Source organism: Amphiura filiformis, chromosome 14, assembly GCF_039555335.1.
Source record: "Amphiura filiformis chromosome 14, Afil_fr2py, whole genome shotgun sequence".
Classification (NCBI taxonomy): Eukaryota; Metazoa; Echinodermata; class Ophiuroidea; order Amphilepidida; family Amphiuridae; genus Amphiura; species Amphiura filiformis.
This window is the reverse complement of record NC_092641.1, coordinates 43,238,379-43,255,636: the sequence shown is the minus strand read 5'-3', so window position 1 is coordinate 43,255,636 and position 17,258 is coordinate 43,238,379. Positions and strand designations below refer to the sequence as shown.

The 17,258-nt window shown below is 36.8% G+C and overlaps 1 protein-coding gene across 2 annotated transcripts in view; it reads right to left on the bottom strand.

Annotated features, from left to right (window-relative positions):
• Positions 1-8,124: 8,124 nt before the first annotated feature.
• LOC140170143 (LHFPL tetraspan subfamily member 6 protein-like) overlaps positions 8,125-17,258 on the bottom strand; it is a 33,550-nt gene continuing 24,416 nt past the window's right edge. For both annotated transcript variants that reach the window (XM_072193465.1, XM_072193464.1), the window contains exons 3-4: positions 9,959-10,057; positions 8,125-8,757 (exon numbers count right to left, since the gene is read on the bottom strand). In XM_072193465.1, the coding sequence (XP_072049566.1) occupies positions 8,612-8,757; positions 9,959-10,057 (245 nt within the window). In that variant the 3' untranslated portion in view covers positions 8,125-8,611. The remainder of the gene's footprint in view (positions 8,758-9,958; positions 10,058-17,258) is intronic.

Here is a 17,258-nt window from a genome sequence, read left to right as displayed (position 1 = left end):
GACCACTAGCGAGTGGTTCGATTACTCGCCTAGCATCAAGGTAGCGAGCGATTGACCACTCGCCTTTGAAATCTAGACGGCAAGGCCTGGTGGCACTTTAAAATTCTCTATTGAGGACCCCTAATCTACATGTAAAGACTTGGGAACACAAATTCGTTTCAAATGTATAACATTCTGAAGTGCCACTATCTATCAGCAGAGTGGAGTGATTAACGCATGGGGTTCATGGGCCCACCTCATACATGTATCATAGTGCAAAGCAGTTACAAAATGCTACACTCATAGGGACTCCTGTGATATGGGCACTATTCTTTGGTTCAATTCAAATTCGGTAGTGATGTATTTCGCTGGTCGCAGTATTGAATCGCACACATTAAGTTAATCCCGAAATGCACACATACAAGGGTAGTTTGTTGGCACGCTTGCGGCACAACTGTAAAAAGGCACTAATGTCACTACCAAACTCGAAGCAAACCAACGTATAGGACCCTGGTGGAGTGGTGGGGTTCAGCAAGCAATGCCCTGATGGGAGGTTTCACAGGGCTGTGCCCCTGGAAGCTCCTGGATTTTAGCCTTTTTTGATAGCTTAATTGGGATGGCGCCCCTTGGACAGGATTTCAATGTTTAGAATTTTTCCCTTGGGCTACTAGCTGCTTTGTGTCGTTTGGAATGCAGCAAATGCGCCACCAAGTGGCATGTGCGCTGCCAGTTGAGAACCCCAACTTAAAGAGTCTGAACTCTGCCATGTTTGTGTGTTGCTCATTGACAGCAAAATAGAAATATTGAGCTATTCCAGTTGAGGTCCATACACCCCCATGGAAAACACATCCTTAATCTCCCACACAGGGAGTGTGAATTTCATATGGGATTACCTGAATGGGTGAATCCATTTGAAATCTACATGTACACTCCCTGTGTGGAAGATTAAAGTCATGTATTCCATAGGAGGTGTATGGATTTCAACTGGAATAGACCATTTAGAATGCCAAAACCATTGTTGCAATAAATCAAGGGACCAGTGACACAAAGACGTAACTCCATTTTTTTTGCGAAAATGAGATTTTGATATCAAAATTTTAAGAAACATGAGCACTCTCCAATAAACACATAGAAGTAACTCTATTTAGCACCCCATTGAAATCAATGGCCAGAGAAAGCATTAGTCAATGTGGACCATTCATTTTTTTCAGAATGGCCAAAATGGAGTTGCGTCTTTGTGTCACTGACCCCTCGAAATGTTGGAAGTACACTATTTTAGTCTCCATGTGTCGCAATCCAATATGGCAGATTTATTATAGCGTTACAGACTGAGCAGAGTCTTGACTCTTTGAAGTCTACATATAATATCTTTGGTTTGAATACAGATTTCATTACCAGGGCGGTCTTGTTATAGGGAACATTTAAACCTAAAGATTGATGAAGTCTTATAAACGTACTAGCATTTCATAGCTGATCCTCTCCCTCCCATCGCTATTGAACTGGAAGTGGGTCCAAATACCATCAATGTTTTAGAAGAGCAGGCGGCGGATGACATGATCGAGCCGGCAACTTGTGAAACCGCCCGGCCGTATGGCATTTTCAAATACTTGGTTAGTTTTGTGGGGTTCATTATCGAACCCCAACGGTTTTAGCTTGTATTTATATTATTTATCAACATAGGCCTATTTGTTTGTGATATTTCAAGCGTTTTAAAATTTCAAAATAATCCCATTCAATTACACGGTTGACGATGAAAATTTACTGAATTTAGAGAATGCAATGCGGCCACCACATGAGAAGAGCATGATCTAGGCGAAACGTAATCAACAATAACCTCTTACTCTCAAACAAAACTAGTTTTGTTCATATAGGACTTCATTAATCTTTTGATTGTGCCTTTACAGACTCCAAGTTTAAGCTCCTTGCTCATACAGATATGAACCATTTTGAATACATTAGTTACAAAACATAACTGTGCTAGATAATATGATTATATTATACAATATTTGAGTACAAAAAATATGTAAGTTAATGCTGCTAAAATACATTGCAAGTACAAAATATACACAAACCCAAATGCTACATATAAAATAATCAAATTAAACATAACACACAATCACAAAGGGTTATACGAGTTACATGTAGACAAGGGGTAATCTACAACCTTGGCAGAAATTCGTTGCCACACCAGCATGTGCTGGTGTTAAAATCGCCAGAGCTAAATATGTCACAGTACCGCATTATCTTTATATAATAGTTGCAAAAATGCATGCACACTCAATTTAGACCCTCCCCTTCCCCACCCCCATCTTTCAATGTTGGGATACCGAAATGTATAGACATGATGACCATTGTGTCCAAATCAACATTGCAATAGGGGGCGGGGATGGATGTTGGCCAATTAATGCTTTGGTGTGGCAACCTTTTCCGCCAAGATTGTAGGTGAAATATACTACACCAATTTGTTCATATTTCGACTGCTCAGTGCCAGAAGTGGTTTACGTGCAATAGCTGCCATGTGTAGATGAGCACAATATACTGGTGGAAATTGCCATATGTTCACCAGGCAGCCCGGATCACTTACATGTACCCACTTCTGGCACTGAGCAGTCAATTTACCCATCAATGTTTTACCACAAGTTATATTTATTGGAGACGTGATCTGGTCTGCATGAGAAAGTTGAAGCTCCCATATGAAACCTTTATGAAGTAAATTAAATATGACAGCATTGCAATCACAAGATACATGTATGGCACAAATTCCAAATGAATCTTATAATTACATGGACTAAATTCTAGACCACTTGCAAATACAAAGGTTTACACTGCTAAATACATGTAGAATTAGTGCAAGTCGTTTGTGATCACAAAGAGATGCATACATTGACTGCTCAGTGCCTGCAATGGGCAAGTCTAATGCAATAGCTGCCAGGTGTAGATGAGTAAAATATGTGTGTAAATTTCCAAATGTTCACAGGGCAGCTATTGCACTTGCTCACTTCTGGCACTGAGCAGTCAACATTTATGCCCTGACTAAAGTCAGCATAAATCACACCAAAAATTGAATTAATGCATTTTACATGTGCGTATTGACTTGAAATGATTCAAATCGCTTTTCAAACACAATTAAAAGAATTTTAACTACCAGATTGATTGATTGTTCTTATTTTACCATGAAAATGTATTCAATATTTTAACCCTGTAAGAAGTATTATGACAATTCATTTAGTATCAGTCAGAATTTCAAACACTTAGTGATAGCATTTGTTCTTTTGAAAAACTTGCCATGCACCACAATGTCTATTTGTACACTGTACATGTAACAAATCATGCATGTTACAGCTTAACTTTCAAAACAAATATGCTCTACAAAATTAACTTTGCTACAGTAAATGCAAGTTGTTGAATCCACACAGATACAAAATGTAAATATTGTAAAACATTACCTGCCCATATAGATTTACATATCTTTTTATTGAATGGTATAAACTAATCAATGTATACTCTCATAAGACATATATAAATACTGACATTTTCCTAAGCATGCAGCAAATGACTAATTTCAATTGGTTTGAAATCAGTCTAGCATTGTCCCGGAGCATTGGATCTCTGGGTTACATGTACATGTAGGCTAATGAAAGTTGATTTCCGGTCACTTGCCTGCATGACTTTCATTTTAGCAAAATTTCTTCATTTAATATTTTCATGAAAATTGAGATGGAAATAATCTTAAAATGTCACATGTCGCACATGTCCTGCTGATAATTTCAGCAGTTTTCTTAGTTGTATGGGTAGAGGAGGTAGTCAATAATGAAAATTTAAGAATTCCCTCATCATGTTTTTGGTGATTAACAGAAATTGCACTTTTCTTGTGATTTCTTTTGCAAAACAAACTGAAATTTTTTTCTCAATCTGTTGCAACATTTACTAGCCTTATTTGATGGCGAATCAATGGAAAACTAAAATATGAGTAAAAATCTTTGTTTTTACCAGGAATTGTTCAAAATGAACAGCTGAAATTAACATTCCCAATGAACTTTTTCAAATGAAAACAAACTTATTTTTAAGCCTACATGTAAGTGGGATTCTGGGAGAGGTAGATTTGGTTGGTATGTTGGTGGGAAAAAATTGGTGGGTTAGAGGGATGTTGGATGGACTATATATCATACATACAAGAGGAAGAAACATGAATACAAAAATATACAAATCACATACAAATATATATTGGAAGTGCAGATAATTCTATCTAAAAATATACTTCTGTATTGTAAACTACAATAATGACAAATACTAAGCAATACACTGACAAAATATACTGTTTTCATTCCAATAAAGCTCTTTGAGATCCACAGCCTCATCCCCCTAACTTTACATGCCCAGGTCCTTCCAGCCTGGTTTCGTATGAAGCGTTGGGAAGTATTTGATTAGAACCAGAAAGGAAGATGGTCTGATCATGCAAAACCCTCATTCCTAATTTTTCTCCATCAAAATGGATATTTTGGTATCAGTGGAAATAATGGCCATACATTTCTCACTGACCCTATGAATTACTACAGCTAAAAGTTATCTTTTTTTACTTTGTAAAGCAAAATATGTCCAAAGTGTTGTTCATATATATTCTATAGGGCATTCTGCTTAAGTTCATCCCACTACCACCACCAAGTAATTACAGCAGTGTTAGGATTAAGATAAAAGTTAGTGTTAGGAAAGGGTAGATGTGTTAGGGCCAGGATATATAGGGTTAGGATATAAAGGGTTTGCTTTAGGGTACAGCTATAGGTTCGTGTTAGGTTAGGACATAAAGGGTTTGTGTTAGGGTCAGGATATAAAGGTTTGTGTTAGGATTATGATATAAAGGTTTGTGTTAGGGTTAGGATATAAAGGTTTGAGTTAGGGTTAGGATATAAAGGTATGTGTTAGGGTTAGGATATATAAACTACAGCTAAAAGTTATCTTTTTTTACTTTGTAAAGCAAAATATGTCCAAAGTGTTGTTCATATATATTCTATAGGGCATTCTGCTTAAGTTCATCCCACTACCACCACCTGAAGTAATTACAGCAGTGTTAGGATTAAGATAAAAGTTAGTGTTAGGAAAGGGTAGATGTGTTAGGGCCAGGATATATAGGGTTAGGATATAAAGGGTTTGCTTTAGGGTACAGCTATAGGTTCGTGTTAGGTTAGGACATAAAGGGTTTGTGTTAGGGTCAGGATATAAAGGTTTGTGTTAGGATTATGATATAAAGGTTTGTGTTAGGGTTAGGATATAAAGGTTTGAGTTAGGGTTAGGATATAAAGGTATGTGTTAGGGTTAGGATATAAAGGCATGTGTTAGGGTTAGGATATAAAGGTTTGAGTTAGGGTTAGGGTTTGTGTTAGGGTTATGATATAAAGGTATGTGTTAGGGTTAGGATATAAAGGTTTGAGTTAGGGTTAGGGTTTGTGTTAGGGTAAGGGTAGGGATATAAAGGTTTGTGTTAGGGTTAGGATATAAAGGTTTGAGTTAGGGTTTGTGTTAGGGTAAGGATATAAAGGTTTGAGTTAGGGTTAGGGTTATGATATAAAGGTTTGTGTTAGGGTTATGATATAAAGGTGGGAGTTAGGGTTAGGGTCTGTGTTATGGTTATGATATAAAGGTTTGTGTTAGGGTTATGATATAAAGGTTTGAGTTAAGGTTAGGGTTTGTGTTAGGGTTAGGATATAAAGGTTTGTGTTAGGGTTAGGAAATAAAGGTTTGTGTTAAGGTTAGGATATAAAGGTTTATGTTAGGATTAGGACAAAGAGGTTTGTGTTAGGGTTAGGATATAAAGCTTTGTATTCCCTGGGTTTGTATTAGGGTTAGGATATAAAGGTTTATTTTAGGGTTAGGGTGGTGGTAGCAGTGAGAAAAGTTCCTCTGTGCCTTCAAATACACATGTTTGACTCTCTATTTTTAAGTAGGCCTATTAAAGTCATTATAATGCTGCTTTATTTCATAGGCCTAATTTCAGCTGCTGTTCACATCCACACTTCAGCTGTTCATGAAGCATATCACATTCTAATTTGTAATGTGATCAAGCAAAATGAGTCGGATGTCGGGAATATTGATTTTGAGATATAGCCAATAATCGTATTCAACTTCCTTTGTATTTTATTGTTCTGAGCAACACTAAAATGGCCATATCTCTGAAACTATAAATCAAATTATGATGGGGTTTGCAGCAAAATGGCATATGTAATTAAATTGAAAACTAAATTTTGATTTTGATCGACATCAGACTCATTTTACTTGATCGCATCACATTTACAAGGTTAGAGGAAAAAGTGTGCCTGTTACACATTTTCATATGTGACCTGCTCAGTCCATTCAACATGGCAAAATTCATGGCAAAAGCTTATAATATAAGGACTAAAGTCTGAAATATCTTATAAACTCTATACTCATTTTGTGAGAGCAGATCACATACACATTTTACAGTGGAATTCTCAAGTTGAGACACAAGTTGCTTACATTTTATACATTGTCACTGGGTGGAAAAAACCTCATGTTCTTTTGGCCCTTGAACATGGATAAAGCCTTGTAGGTGTAGACTTTTATATTGAGAGGGTTGCTTCATCCATGTTCTAGGGCCAAAAGAACATGCAGGAAACACCTCATATTTACTTTTGGCCCTTGATAATGGATAAAGCCTTGTAGGTGTAGACTTTATATTGAATGGTTTGCTTCAACCATGTTCAAGGGCAAAAAGTACATGTAGGTTTTTCCCGCCCAGTGACGACATGTGAAATCTTTGGTTAACAAGAGTAAACAATAAATATAATAATACAAACATTGAATAAAAACGCTGAGTTGATACAAAATTGAATAATGTTACCATCGCAATTTAAAGTTCCAAACAGTGGTGGCAGTCAGGACAAAAAATCACTGAAAATCCAATTTTTGCGAAAATTTCCTGATTTCCTGACGTCCCGTGCATATATGTGTAAGTGGTAATGATTAAATTAATTAATTTTGATTTTACCATTATTGTGAAAATCTCTGCACAAATTGATTTGCAGTGTCGATCACAAAAACTTCTAACCCTGCCTCAAGGGTATACAGACATCGATGAAAATGAGCGAATTACTGGCATCACTTATTATCCCTTGCTACACATACATTATTGCATATAATTATTTATACTCTGGTGAAGACAACCAATCAGTTTGTTGTGTAAGTGCAAGAGAGTTGTACATAAATGTACATGTATGAGTAATAGTTTTCTTGGCTGCAGTCACTATTGTTTATGATGAAGAATCCAGAAATTTATTCAACAAGGTCCAGGAAAATGGAATAAACTTCAAATAACACAAGAAAGCTATTGCTGATAGAACTTCCTTGCACAACATTACAATACTTTTGGTCATGAATACAAATGCTATATATATATACACCTTGATCCAAAATACAAATACAATATGGTACAATTAATGTAGGCATCAGCATGTATGAATGGTATAATATTTTGGTATCAAGTCTTTGGAGCCTCCTATTCCATATGAAAGAATAAAGTACACTTTGTAACACTTTATCCTTTTTGGAAGTACCCCACTTTATCATATGCATTGGGCTATTCCATTTAAAATCCACACTACCTCTGTGGAAGATTTGGCTGAGATCTTTCGCAGAGAGTTTTGATTAGAATAGACAATTAAATGTACAAGTTGTGTAACTTTTACTTGAAATACTCACTCCAGTTGTAGAAGATATAGGTAAAGGGGGGGGGGTATGGGTTTCAAAATGATTAACCTTGACCAATTACATTTGAAAAACACACTCCCCCTGTGGACGATATATCCCCTGGGGCAGAGGTAGTGTGGATTTCAACTGGAATAGCCCATATTTCAGCATTTGATACAATTATTTCCAGTCTTTGAAATCCAACGATGCAGATTAATTTTACATTTTTGCCTCATTTTATACCATCCTCAGGTCACAACAGACTACTGCACAGGTACCTCAATGTTTGAAGTCACTGCAGTTTTTGAAGAAGGCCTAACTCAACTGCAGTTTTTGATATAAAATGCAGGTTTTGCATTTTGTTATCCATATACTACATGTATACCTTCCTCGGGTCCTCGTTTCCCACTGTTGAATACAACATGCATTAGTTATTGATATCTTGGCAGTTTGTGACATCCAATGGACAATTTGTATGTTGTTACATTATACCCTTCTTAGGTCACACCAGTGTCCAGCAGCATGCAGAGCAGTCTCTGAATTCCCTGCAGTTTCTACATATCGTTATACTATATCCATTTTGGGATACCATAATGCATCAGCCTTTGAAGTATCTGCTTTCTATGATAATAAAGAGGCAAGGAGCAGCATGGTTTGACCTCTGTTCAGTTTTGACATTTTGCATATTGTTACACTATACTCTCATTGGGACGCAGTGTCTACTATACCATACTCATCAGATAATAAAGAGGGAATAATAAGGAGCTGCATGGTTTGACCTCCATTCAGTTTTGACATCTCAATACATCTTGCATATTGTTACACTATACCCTCCTTGGGTCGCAGTGTCCCATTATACCATATGCAATAATAAAGAGGCAATATAAAGGAGCTGCAAGGTTTGACCTCCATACACATTTTGCATATCATTACACTATACCCTCCTTGGGTCACAGTGTCCCACTATACCATATGCATCAGTCTTTGAAGTCCCTGCTTTCCATGACAATAAAGAGGCCAGGAGTAGAAGGCCACAGCCACCAATGGTCGTGTAGTAACCAAAACACATACTACAATCACCTGTAGAATGAAACAAGAAGAAAAAAAGTCAAAATTATTTTACATAAGTCAGTAACTTTTGAAGGGTGCTAAAACCATGCTATCCCTCACAGCAGTCAATATTTGAAGAGCTTTGTTTCAAAACCCCTTACATCCACTTGCTCTCTAAATTAGAAAGACTTAAAATTTAAATCTTAGTTGAGACTTGAAAATTTTGACGTCTTTAAGATTTATTTTACGCGAGGTTTGATTTAAATTTTCTTTGGGATCGGGAAAAGAAATTCTATTTTAAATCTTTCAAAGACTTAAACAGTAAACCAATCACAACGCTGATGGTGCATGCACGTGATCAAATCGAAACGCTTTTCCTGGACTGCTCAGCCGCCATCTTTCTTTTGCGATTTCGTGGTGGCGAGCGAATGAATGAAGTGATATGGATGAATTTGTTTTGCAGAATGGCATCCCAGATGCTGTAATTGCCAATGTCAGTGACTATAACTTCCATGAGAAAGCTTACATTGTTGTGCATGTGCACGAAGGGCAAATGTGAACATTATCTTCAATCGCCGAGGTAGTAGTCTGTCCTTCTGCTGTATAAGCTTACGTATGCATTATACACAGGCTAGGATTCAATTTCTGCATTTGACACATATCACAATTACTAGTATTATGATATGTTTGGATGTCATTCAATGTGTTTATTATGAAGCTGCAATAAAAGAAATCAATGTTTGCCTGAATAAATTGCATTTTTTGAGTCTGTGTTGTTGTTTTTTCTGCATCCCAACTCCTTGGGTAGGATGAGCATCCTGCCAAAAACTGCTTTTGTTGAAAAACACCTTAATATCAGTGATTATTTTGATGATTTTTAAGGGGTTTTGAAACAAAGCTCTTCATTTGTATATTGTACATGCATTTTAATGAAGTTGAAATATCTTTCAGGGGTTTTGTACACAAAGACACCAATTGGGGCACAGTCCGAGATAGTCAATCATTGGCTGATTTTCTAGAAACCACAGGTTTGCATGCCTCCATTCCCTTTCAGCATACCAATATTCCTGTTTGTCCATTTTTGAAAAAATATGGTGACAATTATTTTAAAATTTTATATTTTGTGACAATCCCTTGTGTTACCTTCTCTATAGAGATGACTTGAAACATAATGGGGGGGTGAAGGGGGGGGGGGCAAGGTGTATTTGGCGAGAGGGGAGAATATTCTTACCTAGTCTGTAAAGGCCAGACATCTGCCCACATGCTTGCTGAACTTGTGTATGATCCCATCCCAGAGGGTATAGGACACAGCCTGATCCAACCAATATACCTGAAAAAGAGAAATGAAAATAAAATGCTTTACATGTTAGATGCATGGATTATTTCATGGTCTATCTTGTCAGAGAAGGCAGTCAACCGCTATAAATACAATAAACCTGAAAAATAAGGAAACTGGCAGTGGTGTAGCTAGCTCATCATGGACCATCGGTACATCTTAGGCCGTCGTCGGCACACGATGGGCCTTGGCGAAATAAATAAATTGGGTCAACAAGAGACAATTCTGTGTGCACTGCTATGCATGTTGAAGAAACAAAGTGCAACAATTGTATAACATTTTTCTCGCTGCTCAGGACCCCTCCCTCACTTGTTAGATTCTTGAGCGCAATGGGCAACTCACTACTCAAAAAACATTTCTGCCAGTACATTAAGAAGTTTGTGCCCCCGGTTCTGAAAACCTGGCTACGACACCGACTCCGGGTGACTGAGGATTTCATTTCCACACTTTAGGGTTGAAACTTTGGAGGTTCATGCTCATCTGAATGGAAATATCAGTATCTAAACTGATCCTTGTCCTTTCATAGAATATGCCTCCATATACATCATGAACTTTTGGGCTGAACCAACATACGAATCTGGAAAAGACTGAAAATATGAAAACATGTCTACTCTACTTCTGATTATTTCAGTTGGAAGTTACCAGAATGCAAAAATATCATTAGTGCCGTAGGGGTAGAAAACAAGGTCAGCAAACTTTAAATAACTAAGCCTGAAAAATCAAAAATAAGAAAAAAAGTTCTCGCATATAAAAATATTGCCTTTTTGTAGACAGAAAGTTGACGAAACACACATACTTTAACTGGATCTCTAAAGATGCACTCCGTGAAATATATAACATAAAATAAAACAAACGAAGACGGAAACAGTTGTACAGCGTACCTTCTTCAGGCTTTATTACATATGAAATGACACAAGAAAACAATCTAAAAACAAGCAAGAAAAATTAATGCGAACGTGTAAAAAACAAGCATAAAAAGATCGCGACTTAAAAACAACGCAGTGTGAAGGCGCATCTATAAAATGCACGCGTGAAAAAGAGGGGGGCCTATTCAATAAGATTAAGGCCTGAATCATATTGCCTGAATCATATGCAGCTGAAACCCAATTTTCTTTGAAAGGCCCTGCAATATGAATTGGAGGGCATATAAAACATTTCAAAATAACACCAAATTCCATAATTGAAAATATTTTAGAAGCAAATTCTGAATTCAATCTACTAAAATCAATTTTAACAAATGAGGTCTTATATCTGAGCTAAAAGATGGAGCTAATTGGCTGCTGGTTCTAATTATGACATATCTGTCTTTGTCTAGGATACAGGGGGAAAAACTAACTGGTACCTTTAATAATTGTTTTGTGGTCTATATTATGAGGAATATAGAAAGTAATAAGGGTATATAGCACTCCATTACTGTAAGGTAATAGGATCTTGTTTGCCAGGTACAAAATTTTATAAAGGTGGGATACATGCCTTGAAGTGATGAAAATAATCCAACAAAGGATTTTATTTGCTAGTTGCAAGGATCTCAAACATTCCAACATGAGAGGGCACAGTTCTCCCATCCCAATAGCATTGTAGTCATAGACTGATCTTTAACTTTGTAGGGTACAAAACCTCATCCTGTACAACAATAGGTCAACTTTTGCATTATCATTGTTGAATGGATGTTTGTGAACTGTGGCATGGAAATGAGACTTATTTGGCTCAAAGTGAGTTGAATACCGTGGAGCTAACCAGGGTTGCCAAACCAGCGATTTGGTGGCCCAATTGGGTGACCTTTGAAGATATTCCATGTGACTACATGTAGGCCTACAGTAGGGGAGAGCGGGGAGTGTTCGCCCTATTTTTTTCTGACCCGCCTAGCGATGTCAATGTTAAAGTTAGGGATGACCTGATTAGCCCATGTGAAAGCCCTATGTCTTAGCTATATACGACCACAATCCCAGAACTATAGGCCTTACAATAGCAACAGGATAGAGCAAACAAAAAAGTTTTTCAAAGTGGCGAACTTGCCCCATATTGGGGCAGGTTCGCCCATATGGTGGGGTAAGTTCACCCTAATCACAAAAAAGGTTTAAACATTGCGTAACAATAACATATTCAATGTACACATTTAGCAAGAGTATATAGGGCATTCATTCTCTTCTGGGGAATCACTAAATTTGTTGCAGGGGTCGGGTCAGGATAAAATGTAGGGGTCCAAAGTGAGCTTAAACGTATCATGTTTACAACTTCGGGGATTATGGATTAGGACATAAACGGTGGTATGAGTAATACTGATACCACATAACTTTAAAAACATGCTTTTCAGTAGTTTTACCTTGTTTAATGGTTTAATTATCAATATTTTGCATAATACGCTAATGGGGCATGTCCGCCTCCAGTTTGGGGTAAGTCCGCCTGGGAAGATATGGGGCTAACATGCCCCATCCTCAAAGGGCTTAACGTGTCCCTTGTGCACATTTTTTGTATTTTCTTCAGGGTATGCAAAATACAAATCGAATAAGGAGTTTATAACTGCATTAAATCTTTTACAAATCCCATATGTTCCAAATACAGATTTCCATTAAAACCATCTGTATTTATGTATCAATGATAATACAACATTATTAATGCAAGAAAAAAATACGTTTTGGTGTAATTTTTTTGTTTTGGCTGCAGTTCGACGAACACGTCCCTATATGTCGCGTAGCTAATATGAGAAGTCTATAGTGACCTATGTCACCTAATTTTGCCATCATCAAATTCCCCGAAAGCCGTAGTGCTGAGAAACAAGGGGTGGGCGAACCTACCCCTAGGGCGAACACTCCCCGCTCTCCCCTATTAGACACTATTTTTAAAATTTGGGCAAATTTTCAACATTATGGCTCCTGTGACTTCAGGTAGGCCTACAGCTTCCTGTCCCATTAACACCAAGAATTTTTTTCAGGGGATTGGGTTATATGGGTGGAGGGCAAAGTGAATGGGGCCAAAATTAACACATTTTGTGCAAAATTGCTGCAAAAAGTGGAAATTGTGTAATTTTAGGTTTTATGGGGGGGCAAGAGTTCTAACTGGGGCATTTACCAACCCCAAGTGGTGTAGCCCCCATCTAAATTTGAAAATTTAGAAAAATCCCATAGAAAAATTGCCGAAAAATGACTTGTGCCCTCAATGAAGTCCTGTGGCCCCCATCATGGCTGGTGCCCCCCCCCCCCCCAATAGGATGACTCGTGCTACACCACTGCCCCCTCCCTGTTATGCCACTGCTGAAAGAAACCCATGTTCATGAAAACATTGGGTGCTTTTTTATTATTTGACCCTCAAGTTGGGCTGCAAATTTGGCAACCCTGGAGCTACAATGTAGGCCTGCATGTTTTCATTATGCTGTTCTGAATGAATGGTGACTATTTTGAATATTTTCTTTAGAAGTTTTGTAATGATCAACTGCAATGTATGCCAAATCATGTTTACTTTTTAAACAGTACTTTAACAGTTGCTACTGATGGTGTTTGTTTGTATGTTTTTGTTTGTGTGTGTGTGGGGGGGAGACTTAGTGTATTGATGTTATTTTATATGTAAATTAATGCAATCCATTGTGGAATAAAGCAAAATATTCACATATTCCACTTTATTCCATCAAAGTTATTATTTTATTTCTTTCAATAAAGAAGTTTAATAGAAGTTACACCCTGATGATATATATCCGTCCAAAAGAGTGAACCAAAATGACATAAAACCTTAATGATGACTTCGAAAACATTAACTCTATCTGCTTGTTTGTTCGTTTAACCGGTCGGTTCGGGTAGATACACACCTGGATCCTGATGGGACCAGGCTCAAGCAAAAATACTTAAGCCAAGCCTTAAAAGCTTAAGCATGCTGGTCTATATGAGGAGAAAAGGAAGGAACAGATTGAGGAAAACGAGCAAGGAAAAGAAAACCCCCTCCCAACATATCAATTGTACAATATTCCTCAATAGCCCTTTAAGGGATCTGGAATGAGCATTTCGACAGTATTTTTTATGGAACATGAGAGCACCTCAGACGTATCGAATTGCATTCTGAATACGAAGAATGTCTTTCTGATATCAAATAATTTTCATTTTAAATCTAATGATATATTCTTAAAGTGTATGTAGCTGGGAGGAAAAGCCGACGATCAATTGAAAATTTTGACTTTTCATATTGAAGATATGGATTTTTTTCCCAAAAAGACCTAATTTTGTTTGGTGTTTTGGGAAAAAAATCCATATCTTCAATAATGAAAGGTCAAAATTTTCAATTGATCGTCGGCTTTTCATCCCACCTACATACATCAGATTTAGATTTATAAAGTTTAATTCGAGTACTGTTAAATATCAAAAATATCAATTTTTAATGATTTGCCATAAAAATGTGTATTACATTGCGAATTTCAAAAAATCAAAATTATTTGATATCAGAATGACATTCTTCGTACTCAGAATGCAATTCGATATGTCTGATGTGCTCTAATGTCCCACAATAAATACTGTCCAAACGTTCATACCCCTTCCCTTAAGAAATTTAGAATCTCATTCCATGCCCTGATACAAAGACAAATGGGCATGATAGCAGTGAAAAGCATTATAATATAGGCCTAATGAAAATAAAACTTCAAGAAAATTCCTCACTATATAGGCCCTATATAACAGATGTATATCTGACTGAAAAATGCATTCACAAAAAAATTGTATATGATTGAAGCAAAGTTGAAAGTCTGGGAAAACTATCCATGAATAGTTTTCAGGGCAATATTCAGCTGTACCAATTTCTAGTGTTTATTTAGATCTGATGTCAAGATTAGTTCTCCATAGCAAGTCAACACCTCTTAGTTCAGACAGGCCTTCAAGGGTTTGGACCTCCAATGTAGAAATTATAAGTCCGAGTTGTGTGAACACAGTGGTTTCAGCAGCTGAAAACCTGTTCTGGTTGAAGGTGTACGGGACCGGGATGTGCCACGGTTCTGGGGTACCTTCAGCAATTTTGGTATATTGATGCTTATAGTTTTTCAGTGGAAAACCAGTTGGGTGCATTTAGCCAAAAGTGCCTTTAAAAATGGGCAAATTTGGGTACTTTTTGGGGGAAATTGGTATACTGATGGGTTGCAAAGTAGGTATAAAAGAAAGTCAGCTTGAAGGTGCAACAAAACCACATTACATTCCCTAAGTTTTACTTGGACTGTCAAATCTCAAAGTGTGATCACACAGGCGAAACCCCTGACTGAATTTTTAAGGGTTCTGATCCTCTTGAGTTTCCTTTGAGTGGTTGTCTCGATCCCCATGTCAACACCTTGGGGGGTTTGAGGTGGGTCAACCTCTAAGGTTTTCTTGGAGTGTCAAACCTGAAAGTGTGGTCACACAGGCAAAACCTCTTGACTGATCCTCTTGAGTTTCCTCTGAGTGGTTGTTTCCCATGTCAACACTTTGGGGGTTTGAGGTGGGTCAACCTCTTAAGTTTTTCTTGGAGTGTCAAATCTCAAAGTGTGATCACACGGGCGAAACCTCTGACTGGATCTTTAAGGGTTCTGATCTTCTTGAGTTTCCTTTGAGTGGTGGTCCCCATGTCAACACCTCTATGACAGACAGACTGTAGCTTGTGGCATTCACTCAAATGTTTATTTTCCCTACACCTGTGTTTATGAGGAAATCATTGATTTACCAGTGTTTACTTCTGAACTTGAACCTACTGGAGTGTTTTAAAAGAACATTATAAATTTGAATACAATATATATCTCCAGGCATCTTGTCTCCAGCCTCCAAATTTGTTTCTAAGTCTATCAGATGTTTCTTTAAAATTGAAATCAATTGATCCATTTTTTTTTCAAAATTCTTAATTCTAACAATCTCTCATAAAATGACATATTTTTCTATAAAAGTTAAAGTAACTTCATTTTATTATTTGTAATTAAAATGTTCACAACATTTTCAGCAATTTTTTGTTATGACATCCAAAATTGTCCTAAGTCTACAATGTAAATGAATGCCCTTTGCCCCCCCCCCCCCACTTTTAAGGGCCTTTACCCATTGACCCCATTTTTTTAGCATCATGTCTCCACTGAAAGTCCCTTAATTTTGAGATGCTGACATGTATGAAGAGCTTTGTTGTAAAACCTTTTACAAGTTACATCCACTTGGCCAATTTTGAGAACACATCACAAAATCATCAAAAAAATCACTGCTATTACAACAAAAGCAGTTTTTGGCGGCATGCTCATCCTACCCATCAAGCATCCTGCAAAAAAATGCTTTTGTTGCAAACCCCCATATGGTCGCATGTCATAAGTTGGGTACAATTTCCATTACATGGTCAAAAATGACAAAAAATGTATTTTTGGATATGTTGTATATATTGACAACATCTAATAATTAACACCATTTTTAACCTTATCACATGCTTAATTTTTGAGATAATGCTTAATTACCAATTAATTAATACACAGGTGTCTATGTAAATCTCAATTTTCAAATGCGTTTTTCTCAAATCGGACCTCAATTACAAAAATGACTGTAAAATTTTTATTTTATGCAAGAATGTCATCAGATTTGGAGGATATGGTCTCAATACATTAATGCTTCAAATGAACTATTTAAAATAATTGTATGCGTGATGTTAATTACATTGTGAAGGTCAATGACCTTTTTATGAGTAATTAGCGAGACGGTTATTCTATTATTAAGGAAATGAATATCAAGAAGAGAAATGTACATTTATATCATGTTGCTAAAAATACTGAAATTCAACTAGGATTTCATTAAAATTTAAAAAATGGAACATTATAACCATTTAAGGTGGTACTACACCCCTTGATGAATTTGTGACTATTTCTCTCATTCTCTCAAAAAATAATAACACATTGGTAACAAAAGTTATGTAAATTATAGGAATATTAGGAATCAAGTTACTACACTGGAATTTCAGTGACTCAAGACAAGCGGTATAATTTATTTATGATAAAAGAGGTACCGCTAGAATGTACCTCATTTTTACAATCGCAAATTTCCAATTTGCGAGTGTTCTGTTTTTGGTCAGTTCTTCTTTCTTTCTTTCTTTCTTTCTTTCTTTCTTTCTTTCTTCTGTCAAACTTTTAACGAGCCATTGTAGCCATATGCTTTAGGCCAATGTAACCATATTTGGTCACAAGGACCATTGGGTAGGGGCACAAATGTTACATGACCAACTCGAGGTCAAA